We start from the raw sequence: 18,505 nt of genomic DNA on the forward strand, positions 1-18,505 counted from the left end.
ACTCAATTTGGCCTCACAGTCTATCTGTCACTCGGACAGGACTCCTACCATTTGGCCAGTATTCAATGATTCCGCTCCGCTATATTTGACTTCGCTGGTAATTATTGATACTTGTGCCCGGATCTCGGAGCATTCGTTCTTTAAGCATCAAAGCTTGTTGTGCCACCGGCAGTAATTAGCGCAGGAGCGCTCCGCCGCTCCTCTCAGAGTCGAGCAGCGACCGCAGCTGTCAAAATAGCCACGGAGCGCCTATGCTTCTTATTTAAACGTAAAGATGCTTGCTGGATCGGAGGCTGCGATCGGCAGAGCCTAAAATCACCCACGCCACTTCCAACACTGCAGTTAATCGACGCTGCAAGCCTGTTAAGGAGTGAATCTGTTGAGGAATTTTGGCGTGAAATGCCATTTTGTAGCATTTTACACAGACCAGATTTGCTCATTTCTCTTAAAGTACAAATATTGTGTTTGTTAAACATCCCATGGAAGTTTGGCTCTACATTTTGTGCTAAGCCATGATGGGTGGGCTCCCACTTCACAAAAAGTCAAGAGCAAGTAATGGTTAAACAGCATGAATAATAATAGTTATTTTGCCCAAGTCATCAATCACTATGAAGTTGCCACAAAAGAACTATCTGAAAATTAAAACTTTAAATCATTTAAAACCTGTGTATACATCTGGCAAAATTTAAGCAACCAATAAGCTTTAAAGTAATAATTTGGGCTTACGCAGGTTCCAAAAGATTTAAACTTTCATAATTATAAATCAAAAAGAGATCTTGTACCATATGAGGCTAACTCAAGACATTGTGGTTGAATCTATACAGAAACAATATTTTACATAAAACTTACAGATAAATAGGGAAAGAGCCAAGCACAGAAATTAGAATGGAACACCTTGGGAATATGAATCTCATCCTTGTACACCCAAGTCATTGGAGAAAAGCTGACACAAATTTTGTCATGTCTCGCAGTACCCATCCAGAGAGTATTGGTACTGCTCAATGTCTCAGTACAGAAGTGAAAGTAGAGAAATTGCCATAGGAGTGAGCTACCAACTAGCTCTGTAGGACAGGTGCTGGTTGGTTGGTTGGTTGTGCATTATATACTAAGTTGTAGGTTGGGATGTGCCATTCATGCAAATCTTTACAAGTTTCTGCTCAATTTCTAACCCTAACTCTTTGTCTAAACCACCCTTCCATAACTTTGGTGTCCTTCAATTTCCCATCCAGATTCCCCCTACTTTGGCCCAGATCTTTCTCCCTTTCCCTCTTAGACTAATCCACCGATCACAGCTAGGTAACCCAGATGATCCATTGGTGTGGTTGGCCCTAAATGTCTTTGCTCTTGCATGGATGGCCAAGTTGTTAGGTTTATGCAAATAGGCACCCAAGCCATTGTAATAAGACAAAAGTTTGCATAAGTGTGCACATTGGGGGAAAGGAAGAAATGGACTTTGAGCAAGACACAAATGTTGAATGATGAAAACAAAAACAAAAAAAACCCTTCCATGTGTACACATGCATTGCACACAGAGACAAAGAAACATCCTGAAGAACATAGCCAAAATCATTATGTTTCAAATAAGACCCACATATCTTTCTTTAAAATAGCAGATCAGAGCAAAGCAGAGCAGAACAGAGCAGAGCAGAGAATAGCATAGCATAGCATAGAATAGAATAGAATAGAATAGAATAGAATAGAATAGAATTCTTTATTGACCAAGTATGATTGGACACACAAGGAATTTGTCTTTGGTGCAGATGCTCTCAGTGTACATAAAAAGAGAAGATACATAGAATGATATAGGGTCTTCTATGCAATTAAGAAGAGAAGAAAAATACCCTTCTAGGAGTAGAGAAAAATCTCCAATTTTGTTGCTCAAAAAAAGTTATGCAAAGATCAAGAATCGTTTCTTTGCATTTCAATTGCATCTGCTGTCTCCTAGTGGTCACTGCTGCAAAACCCAAAAGGTGCTTTATGCTTCAACAACTTTTGTGATTGTAAACTGCATTGAGGACTGGGCCTCACAGAATCTACCTTCAAGTGTAATGATGGTCTCGGTGCGCTTTTCCTTTTCAAATGGTAGCACCAAAACGTTATCTTACCGCTACATTTAAAATGTATTCATAATTAAAATAGCTTTTTAATAAATCATATTGAAATCTCTCACTGCATCGTGTTTCCAGTTCAAATATCTCATGTCCATGGCGGTGAACTGATCTGGCTTGATTCAAAGCCTCCGTATTTTTAAAGAAATCATTTTTGTGCTTTCCTTTTGCTATAGGGAAGGCTAAGCTACGTCTTAGAGCAGTCAACTCGGTTATATTTAGTCATAATGACTTCCTGGGGCTCTTCAGGTGTGTTGGCCAATTGTAGCTGGCAGAACTAGGGCAGGAATTCCTGAAATGGCAGCTCTGTCATGCATACAGTGTGACCGATGGCAGAGAAAGCCCCATCCATAAACCACTTGCCACGGTTGGGTTGGTTTCTTGTAAAATATGAATACACACACCCGTTGTAAAATATGAAAACAACCCCACCCCCACCCCCAGTTTTCATGCCTGCCTTTTGATCTTCAAGGCATCAAACATACTTATCTTTCGTTCTCTGACTTTACTCTGTTAAGGAAACATTGTGTTAGAAATATTAAATCAGTAATCAGTAATCAGTATTAAAATACTGATTTCGAGGTCCCTGAAATATGTCATCATTTTTACTTAGTAGCGGATAACTTGGTGTTGCCCAGGTATTTATTTTTCCTAATCCTGTATTAGACAGGAAAAGGAATGAATGATATCTATAGCATCCTGTGAAGTTGGCTTAGGACAAGCAAAGTCAATGGGGGAAGCCAGATTAGCTTTAAAACATGGTCAAAATAAATAAAAAAAATAAGTCATGATTTTTTTCAGATTAACATATTAACAGGGAAGGGACCTTATAGGTCATCTAGTCCAAACCCCCACTCAAGCAGGAGACCCTACACCATTTCTGACAAATGGCAGTCCCATCTGTTCTTGAAAGTCTCCAGTGATGAAGCTCCCACAACTTCTGAAGGCAACTTCTGTTCCATGGGTTGATTGTTCTCACTGTCAGAAAGTTCCTCCTTATTTCTAGGTTGAATCTCTCCTTGGTCAGTTTCCATCCATTGTTCCTTATCTGGCCTTCAGGTGCTTTGGAGAAATAGCTTGACCCCCTCCTCTCTGTGGCAGCCCTTCAAATATTGGAACACTGTTATCATGTCTCCTCTGGTCCTTGTCTTCACTAGACTAGCCATGCCCAGTTCCTACAACCGTTCTTCCTATGTTTTAGTCTCCAGTCCCCTAATCGTCTTGGTTGCTCTCCTCTGCACTTCTTCTAGAGTTTCAACATCTTTTTTATAGTGCAGTTACCAATTGCTTAGCAGCAAAAATTTCAGTCCCAACTGTGGTCATAAATCAAGGACTAACCTGCATGGTATTTGTCAATAGTTAAATTCTTCTCTCAGCTTCTCTTCATGTTTTGACATGACCCAGCATCTCTAAAGGGAGATGGAATTCCATGGCAAAAGATCAAAAATGACTCCTTTAAAAAGCCAAACTGTTGTAGCATATGAGATGTGTATGTGTGAAATCCACTGCTAAAATTTTTGTTTCCCATGAAAATTTCCTCCATTATCAACAACGCTAAAGATCGGAATAGACCTCCTGAGGCTTGGGGAAAGGTTATCTGGCGAAATATGTGTATTTCTTGTCCCATTAAGGGCAACCAGATGTTATATTTACTGTCTAAAGGTAAAGTAAATCAGGATTAGCTCAATGCAGGGAGCAGGAAGGAGTGGTTATGTTAGGGAGATGAACTTGACAGTATAGAAAAAATTAGACCTCTTTAATAAATCATACCTGAAACACTTAGACAGATGTGTACATTCAGCTCAGTTTACCGATAGAACAGAATATTTGTAGCTCAGAATTAAAACCGGGGTGTCCTTAGTCCTTTCTCAGCTTGGTTACAGACGTTTCATTACCAAACTAGGTAACATCATCAGTGCTAGCTGTAAAGATGACATTACCTAGTAAAGATTATATTAGCTACTTTGGTAATGTAACATCTGCAAGAGAACAATCAAGCTCAGAGAGCACCAAGGACTCTACAGCTCAGTTGTGTTTCATTCAGTGGTGGGTTCCTGCTGGATCGCACCGGATCGCGCGCGCTCCCTTTCAGCGCTCCACCTGGCTTGCGCGCTCCCTTTCAGCGCTCCACCTGGCTTGCGCGCTCCCTTTCAGCGCTCCAGCTGGCTCTCACGCTCCCTTCCGGCGCTGAAACCGGAAGTACAGTCTTGCCCCGCCCCTGGCGAAGCAACGACGCCTGCCTGCGCTCCACCAGCTCGGCTGGGAACGGAGATGTTTCCTCAGTGGAGCGGAGCGCCTGCGTCGTTGCTTCGCCAGGGGCGGGCAAAACTGTACTTCCGGTTTCAGCGCCGGAAGGGAGCGCGAGAGCCAGCTGGAGCGCTGAAAGGGAGCGCGCAAGCCAGCTGGAGCGCTGAAAGGGAGCGCGCAAGCCAGGTGGAGCGCTGAAAGGGAGCGCGCAAGCCAGGTGGAGCGCTGAAAGGGAGCGCGCGCGATCCGGTGCGATCCGGAGGAACCCACCACTGGTTTCATTGTGTTCTATATTTTTGCCACACTGGATTTCCTTTGGTCTCATGTTTACGTTACCACATACATTCTCTTTAAAGGCCTTATATTTAAAGAAATATAATGAACTTTGTTCCACTCTCCTCAAATGTGCCTTTTTGTATGGTTTTCGCCTGCTGTATTGTTTTGACAAGAGAATTCTCTAAAAGCATTTTCTATGCTATTAGCAGTAATTGACACATTCACCCATTTTGGGGGGGGGGGGGAGAGTTTGAGCTGATGACATAATTGCAATAGGCAGAAAACTGTAAATATTGAAATATCTGCCTTCTGAGAGATGAATCAAGATAGGTTGCTAATATATAGTCCTTCTGAGTTATATTGGCAGAAATTTTGGAAGCTGTAATTGTGACTGGCAAAGATTGGGAGTCCCTAAGATGACCCCGGGGGTCAACCTGTCGGCTAATTTGTTCCTTGGTACACACCAAATTCACTCCATCTCAATTTTGTCTTAATTTTTTAAAAAGCCACAATAAAGAGCGAGAAAAGGTATCTCAAAGAATGTCAACAAACAGTGAAAACAGCAAAGGAAATTACGGGTTTTTAAAGCCACCAGAGAAATCACAGACAATGGTGGGACTACCCGAATACAGGTAGTCCTGAACTTACAACTGTTCACTTAGTGACCATCTAGGATTACAACGGCAGTGAAAAAAGGGACCTGACTGTTTTTCACACGTATGATGGTTGTGTGTGATCATACCTCGATGATCATGTGATCAAATTTCATTTGCTTGGTAACTGGCAGGTTTTTATGATGGTTGCAATGCCCCTGGGTCATGTGATCACCTTTTACAACCTTCTGACAAGCAACGTCAATGGGGGAAACCAGATTCACTTAATTTAACAAATGTCTCACTTAACAACATAAATTTGGGGCTCAATTGTGGTTGTAAGTCGAGGACTGCCTGAAGAAGTAGGGTTAACAGGAATTTGCCACAGGAGATGAAGAGGAGAGTGATCAGAGTGTGTTCCAAGTGTGAGATTAGGACGGAGGGACGAAAACAGTGGTGGGATTCAAATAATTTAACAACCGGTTCTCTGCCCTAATGACCAGCTGGGTAGGCGGGGCTCGGTGGTCATGTGACTGAGTGGGCGTGGCCAACTCAACATCACTCAGGTCGATGGGAGCTTCGCCTTAGCTGTTATAATGTAATAAGGGTTAACCAGAGAGGCAGTTTCTCTAAGCAGGGCAGTAGAAATTAGGTTAGAAACAACGCTAGGATGTTTCCTTCCTGCCTTCCTAACAGGATTAGCCCTGTAAAGCGAAAAAAACCAAAATGAGATTTCTTCCAGCAACCGGTTCTCCTGAATAGATGCGAACTGGCTGAATCCCACCACTGGATGAAAAGATCATCTCCTATAGGAGCTACCGATCGTCCATAGTGGGTGATCGAGGGACTGAATTTGCTTATTCTGCTGAATAAGCAAAGACCATGAGAATCATAAGGCAGCTTCATTCCTGGAACAAGCTCAGTGAATGAGTGAATAATGAAAAGAATTTGCTTTTAAGATTTCATGTGAACTGGGAGGAATCCCTAACAACGTTTTTGTTTCTGCGTCAGGCATTTATACATGGCTAATCTAAGATCCTGGGAAGGGAACAAGAAGAAATAAAAGCTTTTCAACAGATTACGCTCTAAGAGGCAAAAGTGAAAAAGGCAGTCTGCAATTGTGAGTTGCAATGCTTATGGGTATGGCCCTTTGCCAGAATAAACTGGCAGATTTTTTTTTTTGCAACAGATGCAAGCCTGTAGCAGTCTAAAGAAATGTCAAAGGATTGGAAGGATGAATGGCCACATGCCAAATGATGAGAAAAGGTGGGGCTTTATGAATTCAAAGAAAGAAGGAGCTACTTCCAGAGTAAGCTATTAGTAGAAGCTGCTCGCTGTAAGGAAAACAATTCTTAGCTTAATAACAAAAAACACACACCCACAACTATTGGATGGGGGATACTCGTGTTGTTAATGATGTCTGTGAAAAAGTTCGCAAAATAATAATTGATTTCAATGGGAATACGAGCCAGCCGTGTGATGTAGCTGCAATAATGCCAAATGCACTTTTAAGCTGCATCAACAGAAGTATAGTTTCCAAATCACAGGAAGTAATTGCTCATTTTGGTCAGATCCCTGCTGTGTCCAATTGACGCTTTTTATATACTGCTCTATACGTTGATATTAAAAATGCGGCGGAATATTATAATGACACTATCTGCTTTATTATACTTTGTTTAGTGATTTTTAAATTGCAGACTGAATCCGCATTACCCAGGCTGGCTGTTGAATTATTCAGTTCTAACTTGTTACAAAAGCAACCACCATATTATCTTTGAGACTAAGAAAGTTTATTTCCCTGCCCTTGCTTTCTAAGACAGGGGTCTATAATTTTAGTCCTTGTCTTCTTTGGGTTTGTGGACATCCAGGTGTTTTTGGAGTGAGGCATCTTGGGCAGGTATTCTTCTGTCACATGATCTGAAGCATTTAGCAATAGCAATAGCATTTAGACTTATATGCAGCTTCCCAGTCCCTTGCAGCCCTCTCTAAGCAGTTTACAGTCAGCATATTGCCCCCAACAATCCCCCTCAGAAGGATGGAAGGCTGAGTCAACCTTTATCGCTTCTTACCTCCTGCGCTCAATCAGTTTAATAAACTCTACAAATGCTAACTAGGCTGCAAATGCTATGAAATACTCAAATGTACATATGGTGACTTTTGTTTCTTTCCTCTGCTAAAATCATGTTAGCTGTTCGTGGAATGTGATTGCCACTGTTCTAGAACCGTTGAAGATGTCAAATAGTGTCCCCCAATTTGCCACCACTTGTAATTCATCACCAGCAAAGCCAGCTGGTGGGGTCAGCTGGGAATTGCTGTCAAAAACATCTGGACCTTGGCAGGTGCGGGAAGACTGTAGTTAAAAATATTAGCTGATGAGTGGAGCAGATCCCTTGCTGGCTTCCCTCTGTATAATTTGATTTGGTTTTCAAAATCATTATTATTATTCAATTTCCTTGTCTCTGTCATTCCCCAATCATACCAACTCAACAAATTACTAGCTGACATGTAAGAAGTATAATAAAAATCATCACTGTTGACTCTAAGCATATGCCTTAGAGATTCATCTGTCTTCATGTTATCCAACATCTTTTTTTAGAATCTATTTTTGTAGTGTGCTTAATAACATTACGAGTGCCTCCAAATTGGTGGTAAGATTATTTACAGATAGAGAAAAAAATTATACACTGACAAATTATGATTTTGGGTTGGTTTTTGTCATTCCTAGGGTTAATCAAATGGGGAAGGAGTCCCCCAGATGTTTTGGATTACATATCCCATAAGCCTCTGTTAACAGGGCCAATTATGAAGGATTAATTGAGCTATAACCCAAAAACATCAGGTGGGCATCAGGTTGCTTGTCCCTAAAAGAGTGACCAAACTCCTATTTAGAATTAAAAAAGCTCTCTTTCTTAAGTCTGAATTTCTATTCAGTGACATTTTATACCAACTTTTTCAGACTGTGTTAACAAACAGTGCGATCAAGCCAAGTCCTTGTACATCTTGTCAAAAGAGGTCATCTTCATCACTCCTTTTAGCTCAGGATTTTGCACTCAGCTCCTATCTGATTCTCTCAGTAGGCATGATCCAAAGATATTCCCACACCAACTCCTGGAGGTCATCTCTCTCTCTATAAATATATAGCTGACCATTGAGGGACAGGAGGGATATGATATGGATGAAGTGACAACATGAGCTGGCGACACTTAATGCTCTGGCTCGGCATCCATGCAAGTCTCCCATGGGTTCTGTGGCATGCGAGGCAAGGAGATGAGCAGAAGCGCCACTCCACAGAGGAACAGCAGGACGAAAGAGGCACAGGCACAGGCAAAGGACCAGGAGTAGTGGTACTCTATCCAGTCTGTGTCATCACTGGCAACCATCTTTTTGACCGATTGCCTCATAACTTCCACAGATATGATGATACACAGGCCTGGGGAGAGGGGAAAAGAAAGCAGTGAGCATGGAACAGAAGTCAAGGCCACTGACATGTTCTTTCTCAGTTTTACGCTGAACTGAATTCCAGGTTAAGTACTACATATTTCTAGACTTCCGGATTAGACTGGCCAAGCTCTTTGCACCATCATCACCTTCCTTTCAGTCATGTTGGTCTTCCACCAGCTCCCTTTTTCCCGTCCTACCTAACTGTGACCCATGCAGTAAAGTTGATGTCCCCATTTCTTCCTTCCCACCTGCAAAGGTGTAGAACATGGCAGCTGGCCTCAAGAGGTAATCCATCTTCTTCCGGAAGGATAAGAGGACAAAAATGGTTCCGATGATGGAAAATCCCATGCTGAAGATGGCAATGGCAGCTGCAGAAATGCTGTATTCTGAAGAGGCAAAGAAAAGGGAAAAGCACTGATGATGTTATCTAGCTTGGTAATGAAATGTTTGCAAGAAAACCACCAAGTTCAGAGAGCACCAAGCACCCCACATCAAAAGGAAATGGTCATCAACAAATCTAATCCCAGTGGGGAGCAACGCGAAAGCAAGAACCTACCACCAGGTTGTTCACAGAGGACAGTCTGAAAAGTCAAGATGGCGGTTACAACAATCAAAGCTCTGCCTTGTTTTTATCTGTGCCACACCGTTCCGGCTGCCATCTATATATGGGTGGACACCCTTGTCGACTTCTGACATAAGAACAATGTTTCCTTCTGGGCAATCAGAAGGGAAGGGCTTCAAAAATAGGAGAAAGGTAGCTAACTGTGCGATGCATGATGGGGCCAAGGCCAGGGGTGGGATTCTATTGGTTTGGATCAGCTTGGGCTAGCCGGTAGCTCTGACTATCAGCTAGGAGCAAACCCGGGTGGGATTCAACCAGTTTGCACCTATTCGGGAGAACTGGTTGTTAACTTTCTAACCAGTTCGGCGAACCGGTTGTTGGAAGAAATTTCATTTTGGTTTTTTCCACTTTACAGGGCTAATCCTGTAAGGAAGGCAGGGAGGAAACATTCTGGTGTTGTTTCTAGGCTAATCTTTGTTGCCCTGCTTACAGAAACTGCCTCCCCGGTTAACCCTTATTACATTGTAACAGCTAAGGCGAAGGACCCATTGACCTAAGTGACATTGAGTTGGCCACACCCACTCGGTCACATGACCACCGAGCCCCACCTACCCAGCTGGTCATTAGGGCAGAGAACTGGTTGTTAAATTATTTGAATCCCACCACTGGAGCAAACCAGTTCGCTCCGACTTATAGCTGGGCCCACCTGCCAGCCCCTGCACTATACCCACCTATATTCCCTTTTCTGAAGCCCAGCTAATAGGCACGGCAGAGTGGATTGCTGCACCCCAGCTGTTTTCCTCCCCAGCAGTATGTCAGGGTTCTGACGGATGCTACCACTGACACAGTAATGCGGAAGGGGATTTCTTTGTAAAGAACGCATGCGTGTGAAGCGCGTGCAAAGCGAACCGGTTGTTAAACCTGTAGGATCCCATCCCTGGCCAAGGTAAACAATTCAGCATTAAATATGTAGACGGTGAGATAGTGAATCTATGAATGGCATTGTAGTGTTCCTGGTTCAATAGATAACAGACCTCCCTTCTTCCTTCTCCGATTCTCTAGGAAAAATCATAATCGGCTCCAGAAGACACAATAATTTCTGCTCGGAGAAACTAATATGATATGACAGGGACAACTTTCTGGGTTCTGAAATAGAACACAACTTGCAAATTGACAAGGAAAAGAGAGGCAATAAAGCCCACCGTTTTCTTAATAGCAAAATGAGCAAAAATACAACAACCCACCCAATTGTCTAATGGTTGCCTTTTCACCTTTCTTTTTCGAAGTTTTTACTCAGTTGAACTTGGATATTAGGCATAATCAGAGTTGGGAGAAATGAATTTGGGGACAGCTGCAGGAGAACAGGAGAAAGATTTCTGAGCATCCTTTTTACAGTCCACATTTGCACTGATCCAGCAGTTTTATCTGTTTTGTAGGATTTAAACAGGAAGAAGGCACCTGGGGCTTATGACATATATTAAAAATATTTTAAATTTTATTTTTTAAAAATAAATGCTAATTTTAAAAAAATGATTTTGAGATGCTTTGTGCATTTTCTTCTTTCTTTCCTTTTATGCATTCACGGGATTTTCTTTGAAGTGAATAATAGCAGATCGTTATGATCAAATAGATCACTTGGACAGAGGTTGTCTGTGTCTTCTCTGGAAGATTCCCAGAGCAAATCCCTGATATTATTATTAACAATGTAAGATACAAAAATGAAAAAAAGAAAATAATAGAAAAGATAGGGGAGGGAAAAGGGGAGGGAAAAGTGTAGGAAAAATGGGAAAAAGAAAAAAAAAGCATTCACTTCTGACTCCCTTTGGTGCAGTAGAATAATAATATCAAACCTTAATGTTGAACTTTTAGATAATAGTATGAACTAGCCATTTCTATAACAACAAACCTATTTAATTGCTAAAGTTCAAAATCAGTTTCATTTTTCCCTTCACCTCGAGCACAAAGTCCAGAAGCGGTTTCCAAGTAGGAACAAAAGTGTTTTTGTCTTTGATCAAAGCAGTCACTTTAGCCATCTCTGCTAACTCCATCAACTTCTACAGCCATTCTTTCATTGTGGGGATCGAAGTGTCTTTCCATTTTTGTGTATAAAATAATCCTGCTGCCATCAACATATATAACGTCAAAGTTCCCAATTTTTCCCCAAGCTTTTTTCCATTAAATTCAAAAGAAAAGTTTCCACTAAATCCAAAAGAAAGGTTTTATCTTTATATTCACTTTGAGAACCTTCTGTATTAAGATGTGAATCCAATATTTCTTTCCTTTGTCACATGTCCACCATAAGTGATAAAAGGTTCCTTCTTTATTTTTGTATTTCCAATATTCATTTGAAATATCTTTATACATTCTTGACAATGTATCGGATGTTAAATACCAACGATACATCATCTTATAACAATTTTCTTTTAAATTATAATTTAGTGTAACTTTTAAAACCTCCGTCCACAGATTCTCCCAATGTTCAAGCATGAACATTATATCCAAAGTTCCTTGCCTACTGAATCATGCAGTGCTTTATATATTCATTTTCCAAATTCAAATTCAATAACAGTTTATAGACCTTGGCAATAATATATTCATCACTACCGCACAGTAGGATTTCCAATTCATTTTTCACAAAATGAAACCCATAACTCTTTTTGTCTGTTTTAAATCTTTCTTTCAATTGTAAATATGTAAACCAATGGCAGACACATCCTTCTGATTCACCTCTTTAGACTTAAGGATAGGATCACAAAAGTTAAAAGATACTGTTTGACCATAAGTTGGCCAGTCTGTGCCACCATTTCTTTTCTACTGTATCCCTGCAATTTTCTTGTCAAGGTTTTTGGGGAAGTGGTTTCCTCTTGCCTGCTTCCTGGGGCAGAGAGAGAATGATTGGCCCAAAATTACCCAAAGTGGCTTCATGCCTAACATGGGACTACAAGTCCCAATCTTCTGGTTTCTAGCCTCGTGTCTTAATTGCTGAGCCAAACTGGGTCTCATTTCAATAGAGATAGTCCTTGACTTATAACAGCTCATTTAGTGGCTGTTCAAAGTTACAATGGCACTTTAAAAAATGACTTATCACCATTTTCAGGGGTGGGCTTCAAATATTTTAGCAAGAGATTCTCTGCCCAGTTGCTTGGTGGGCATGGCCATGGTGGCCTCCTGCACCACGGCGGCGGGGGGGTGGTTGCCCTCCCTGGGCTCTAGAGGCTTTCCTCAAGCCTCCGGGAGGGCTAAAATGGCCTCCCTGGGTTCTGGAGGCTACCTGGAGGCCTGAAACAAGTCCATTTCTGGCCCGTTTTTACCTCCCGTGAGCCTCTGCAGGCGCCTTGCAGTTAGGGACATCCAAAAGGCATGTGGGGCATGTGGGGACTCCTGGGAGGGACGAGGTGAGGTGGACAGGGCCAGCCATGAGTTGGATCAGTAACGTGCGGTGAGCTTTACGGCTGGTGAGGCTGGTGACGTCATCAGCATGAGCCGCGGTCCCCTTCATGTTGACTCAGGAAGGAGGGGAATGGGACCACGTCAGCCTCCCTCCTGCGCATGTCCCATTCCCCGCCTTCCTAAGTCAACATGAAGGGGACTGCGGAGCGCGCTCCGCAATTCCTTTCATGTTGACTCAGGAGTCAGGAAGGAGGGGAATTCCCCTCCTTCCTGACTCCTGAGTCAACATGAAGGGGACCATGGAGCGCGTTACGTGGGACCGCGGCTCACGCTCCGCGATCCCTCCTCCGCGATCCTCCAGCCTCCCTCCTGCGCACGTCCCATTCCCCGCCTTCCTAAGTCAACATGAAGAGGACCGCGGAGCGCACTCCGCGGGACTGCAGCTCACGCTCCACGATTCCCTTCATGTTGACTCAGGAGTCAGGAAGGAGGGAAATTCCCCTCCTTCCTGACTCCTGAGTCAACATGAAGGGGGCCACAGAGCGTGCTCCGCGGGACCATGGCTCACGCTCCGCGATCCCTCCTCTGCGATCCCTCCAGCCTCCCTCCTGCGCATGTCCCATTCCCCACCTTCCTAAGTCAACATGAAGGGGACCACGTAGCGTGCTCCGCGGGACCGCGGCTCACGCTCCTCAGTCCCCTTCATGTTGACTTAGGAAGGCGGGGAATGGGACGTGCGCAGGAGGGAGGTTGAGGCTAGAGGAGCCTCCTGCACACATGGTCCCATTCCCCTCCTTCCTGACTCCTGAGTCAACATGAAGGGGACCACGGAGCGCTCCCATTCCCGACCACGTGTGCAGAAGGCTCCTCAGCGCCTTTTCCCTTTTCCCTTTTTGTTTTAATTTTCATGATGAGAGCGGTGCGGCTCTGCCTCCCCTGACCGCACGTCCCTGAGTTGGATTTGGGGGTTCTCCAAACTCCACAGAATCTTAGCTAGAGGTTCTCCTGAACCCCTGCGAAGCCCCATCAGCCCACCCCTGCGGCCTTTTTCACACTTATGAGCTTTGTAGTATCTCCATTATCATACGATCAAAATTCAGGTACTTGACAGCTGGCTCATACTTATGACCATTGCTGGCTCATACTTATGACCAAGGTCATGTGATCACTTTTTGCAACCTTCTGACGTTGACAAGCAAAGTCAATGGGGATGCCAGTTTCACTTAACAACCGTGTTACTAACTTATCAACTCTGGTGATTCCAGACATGGGTTCCTACTGGTTCGACCTAAGACGTCTCTGTGGTCATGTGGCCGGCATGACTAAACCCCAAAGGTGCACGGAGTTACCTTCCCACCAAAGGTGGTTCCTATTTTTCTACTTGCATTTTTACATGCTTTTGAACTGCTAGGTTGGCAGAAGCTGGAACAAGTAACATGAGCTCACTCTGTTAAAGCGGCGCTAGGGATTCGAACTGCTGAACTGCTGACCTTCTGATCGACAAGCTCAGCGTCTTAGTCACTGAGCCACCGCATCCCTTTTGAATACCAAATTAAATTGGATAATAGTTTGCTTTTTCCTCATGTAGAGGAATCGGATGTAAACGATCCTGTCATCGTCTGTTTCATTTCTAGAATCATCTCCTACACACACTAGTTAAAATAGGAAGGAGAAAAAGCTAGTAGAAATCCAGCCGACCTAATTTTTCTGCCTCCTTATTAGAGAGGTTTGTGGATCCAGCAGAAAGGTTTCAAAGACATTTAGAAAACACGCTACATCATTCTAGAATAAAATGTGCTTGCAAAGCTCTCTGTATCTCCCCTTCTGTCCCAGCAGGGTTTCAGTTCCAGATAAGGTTGGAACTGCCTCCTGCCCGTCACATTAATCAACACTCTGCTCTTTAATGTCAGCCAGGTACATGGGGACGCTGAGAGCAGGGCTTGGATACATCTTCTCAATTTCATCAATTCATGAGTCAGCCCTCCATTGCAAAATAACTGTCAAGAGCAGGAAATCAGAAGTCCAGGCAGCTCAAAATGACTATTAAAAAAAAAAAAGAATTATTGCAAGCTTAATTTCTCTACAAGAATCTGAACTAGTAATGGTCAAAACAAATTGATGGTAGATAAGAGTCAATGGAATTCAAGGTGGGCTGGATTTAAATCTTCAGGCGGTACGAAGGGGCTCGAGATTGATGACACGTTTGACCTCTCCCTCAGGCTCAGTCTGATCACCTCCTACATCAACACTTACAAGAAGCTGGTTTATTAATACAGGGATCTCCGGTCTTGGTAACTTTCACTTGTGGACTTCAACATCCAGAATTCCCCAGTCAACATAGGAATGCCGGGAGTTGATGTCCACAAGTCTTAAAGTTGCCAACTTTGGGGCTGCATTAATAAATTCCACCTAGACTGTTGCCATAGGAGTCATCTGTTAAATCATTCTTAAGATTAAGAAGAAGGGTGTGTGACATGCATACCTTTTTTCACAGACACAGCAAGTGAATCTGTTTAAAAATATCACTCCAGAAATAAATGATTAGCCCAGAGGGAGAGTTAAAGCACATTCACTGCACAATTGCGATAAAGCTATTTCAACTTCGCAATGCTGTAAGGAAGCATTGGATCGTCCGGAGGTACTGTTGAAAGAGATCACTTACAAATATGAGTCTAGGAAAAGTTTTCCTAATGAGAGAAACCTAAAGGCTCTTCTCCAATGCTGAAAGCAGCAAAGGCTGGCTGTCACTCATTTGTTCTGCAAAAAGAAGAAGAACTTGGGTGCATTGTTTAAGTGTCATCTTCTCTTAGAACAAACGGAAATGCTTCTCATTATATTTAGGAATTTCAGGTCTGATATTTTCACCCCCTAAAAAGCCTGTCAAGCAAGAAATTCTTATGTGGGTGTAACCCAAAGGTGCTTTTTTAAAAGCCGGTTGGGCTTTGTTTTTCCTTGAAGTTGTTTTGCTTCTCATCCAAGAAGCTTCTTCAGTTCTTCCCACCCAAGAAGCTTCTTGGATGAGAAGCAAAAACGTCTTCAAGGAAAAAAAAAACTCCAGTTGCCTTTTGAAAAAGCACCTTTAGAACATCCATGACCTGCATGACTGAGAATCTCCATAGACATATATGGGTGTAAGTTTTCCCTCTGCTCCCTCTGATATATTTAGGTTACCTCAATGGTGAAATTCAAATTTGTTTACTCTTGGTTCTGTGGGCGTGGCTTGGTGGGCTTGGCTTGGTTTGGGGGGGGTCGTGACAGGGGAAGGATACTGCAAAATCCCCATTTCCTCCCTACTCCTGGGGGAAGGATATTGCAAAATCTCCATTCCTGCCCCACTCTGGGGCCAGCCAGAGGTGGTATTTGCTGGTTCTTTGAACTACTGAAAATTTCTGCTGTCAGAACCTGCTGAATTTCACCCCTGGGTTGCCATTCTCAGAATTGAACGCTGAAAACAATCATTGGAACAGCTTGCCTCCAGATTTTGAGGGTGCTATATCACTGGAGGTTTTAAGAAGAGACTGCAGTGGGCAGCTATTTGTCCAGAATGCCCTAGGCCCGTGATGGAGAACCTATGGCACCATCTGTGGCACGAGGAGCCATATTTGCCGGCAAGCAAGCTGTCAGCTCTGGTGTGCATGTGTGTGCTGGCCAACTAATTTTTGGTCTTCTGGAGCCCTGGGGGAGGCCGTTTTCGCCCTCCCTAGGCTTCAGGAAAGCCTGGGGAGGGCAAAAAACAGGCCCAACAGGCCAACTGAAAGTTCATCCCCAAACTTCCAGTTGGCCCATTTGGCCCAATTTTCACCCCTCCAGGATTCAGGAAAGCCTCCGGAACCTGGGGAGGGCAAAAAACAGGCCCAACGGGCCAACCGGAAGTTTGGAAATGATCCGTTTCTGGCTCCCAGAGGGCCTCTGGGGGGCCCAGAAGAGGATATTTTTGCCCTTCCCAGGCTTCAGGAAAGCCCTCGGAGCCTCGAGAGGACAACCCCCCCCCATGCGCAGGGGTGTGTGTGTCCTGGCACATGGCATGTGGGCAGGGCACATTGAATTGTGCGTGCGGGCACACACAAATTTGGCACACCTTTACAAAAGGGTTCGCAACCAGTGGCTTAAGGTCTCCTGATTGAGCAGGGGATTGGACTAGAAGACCTCCAAGATCCCTTCCAACTTTGTTACTCTGTATTCTGTCCTGTATTCCATCAGAATTCTCAGTGTTGGTGCCAGCATAAGGAAGACTACTCAAAATATTCCTCCAAAGCTGATGGGGCTGACTTCACGTTCATCTTTCCGTAAGTGTGTAATATGACTCCTCATCTCTTTCATTTGTACCCTTAGACATCTTCCTCCATTGCCAATTTAACTAACCGATATGTCAGGCCTGGAAGCCATCTTTTGCATTGGGCCTTCAGACCTGCCACATTTAATGCTGTGGGAAATTGGGAGGGGGGATTATATAGAGTGGGATAAATATAGTCAAAATAACATTTGTTTCTCGGAGAGTCAAGGACGTCTTGCCCTGCACCTGGAGCGGTGTGACTGGGAGGCATCTCAATGGGATGGTGCCTGATTGGACCATGTGACAGACATGTGGATGCTGGGCAGGGACCTGATCTTTTGTTTGGGTGGGGGAAACCTGGAAACTTTCAGATTTGGGTTTTCCCAGATGTGCCAATATGACATCTCTAATAAAATGGAACTTCGAGGAACCTCAAGCCTCAGAGTCTTCTTTCATTGGGGGTGTTAGTTGGAAACCTGGTGCCATATTTATTCGGAGCTAGATCCCAATTTGATGAACTGGGTACATTTTGGCATAAGGTATATTACTGTTGCAATGCAGAGGTTGCCTGCTTAGCAATTCTTCTTACCTCGTTGTGTTGATACTTGAAAGATCTCAGTGCTTTCTCCCGAGACAAAGTGTGTGAAATAGGAACAGTTGTACTCTGAAAGGAAGGAGGGGAGAGGAAGAAAACAAAAAAAATAAAATTAATACTTTTTGTCCAAATCAATTCTTTTCATTTTTATTGAATCCCGAAACAGACGGGGAATACAGAAAATATACAGGGTAGCATCCCACATATTTTTGTTTAGAATTCAGTCCCATTGGGACTAATGATACACATGGCAGAAAATCACATATGGTAGTGCAATTTCAAAGAGATTTATCTTGTTTGCTGCTTTTATCTTAAATTCTGGTTTTTTTAAAATTAATGGAATATGTTTATTCCTTCAAATAAACACTGTGACAGGCAGCTACTCTGCACATCCCTTCTCAAATGTTCAAATATGTCAGTGAGGTGGGTGCAATCTGAGGCCTTACCAGTGGTGGGTTCCTATCGGTTTGGACCAGTTCGGCCGAACCGGTAGTGGTTTGGTGGACCCAGGCCTGCCATGCCCCTGAACTGGTACTCTGGGTGGCGCCATAGGCAGCACCATCTTGTTTTTTGCTACTGCGCATGCGCAGAACAATTTTTATTGCACTGCGCATGTGCGCATGGCGTGCCCACGAGCAAACCAACAGTAGTGACTGCTGGAACCCACCCTTGGGCCTTACGCATTCCACCTGTACATTCAGACCTAGAGCAGTGAAATCCTCCATTTCTTTAAATGTATCAAAAATCGATTTCTTTTATTTGGAACCTTTATTTTTGACGTAGATTTCTCACTTCTTCTGTCTTTCAGCCACGTCTACAAGATTGCAGCATGTAATCCATGGCTAGTACTAACCTATGCATTCTAGGCAATTACAGGTAGTCACTGAGTTACAACCATCCGTTTAGTGATGGTTCAAAGTTACGACGAGACTGAAAAAAAAGTGACTTATCATGATTTTTCACACTGGCAACAATGGCAGCATTCCTGTGGTCATGTGATCCAAGTTTGACGCTTGGCAA

General features: G+C 43.5%; 1 protein-coding gene across 1 annotated transcript in view; it reads right to left on the reverse strand.

The window, feature by feature from the left end:
* Positions 1 to 6,992: 6,992 nt before the first annotated feature.
* The window catches only part of CACNG1 (calcium voltage-gated channel auxiliary subunit gamma 1), a 38,156-nt gene continuing 26,643 nt past the window's right edge, over positions 6,993 to 18,505 (reverse strand). The window contains exons 2-4 of the mRNA XM_081934409.1: positions 17,480 to 17,554; positions 8,914 to 9,051; positions 6,993 to 8,654 (exon numbers count right to left, since the gene is read on the reverse strand). Of these exons, the coding sequence (XP_081790535.1) occupies positions 8,428 to 8,654; positions 8,914 to 9,051; positions 17,480 to 17,554 (440 nt within the window). The 3' untranslated portion in view covers positions 6,993 to 8,427. The remainder of the gene's footprint in view (positions 8,655 to 8,913; positions 9,052 to 17,479; positions 17,555 to 18,505) is intronic.

The sequence above is a fragment of the Natrix helvetica genome, assembly GCF_964273705.1.
Source record: "Natrix helvetica genome assembly, chromosome: 1".
Lineage (NCBI taxonomy): Eukaryota > Metazoa > Chordata > Lepidosauria > Squamata > Natricidae > Natrix > Natrix helvetica.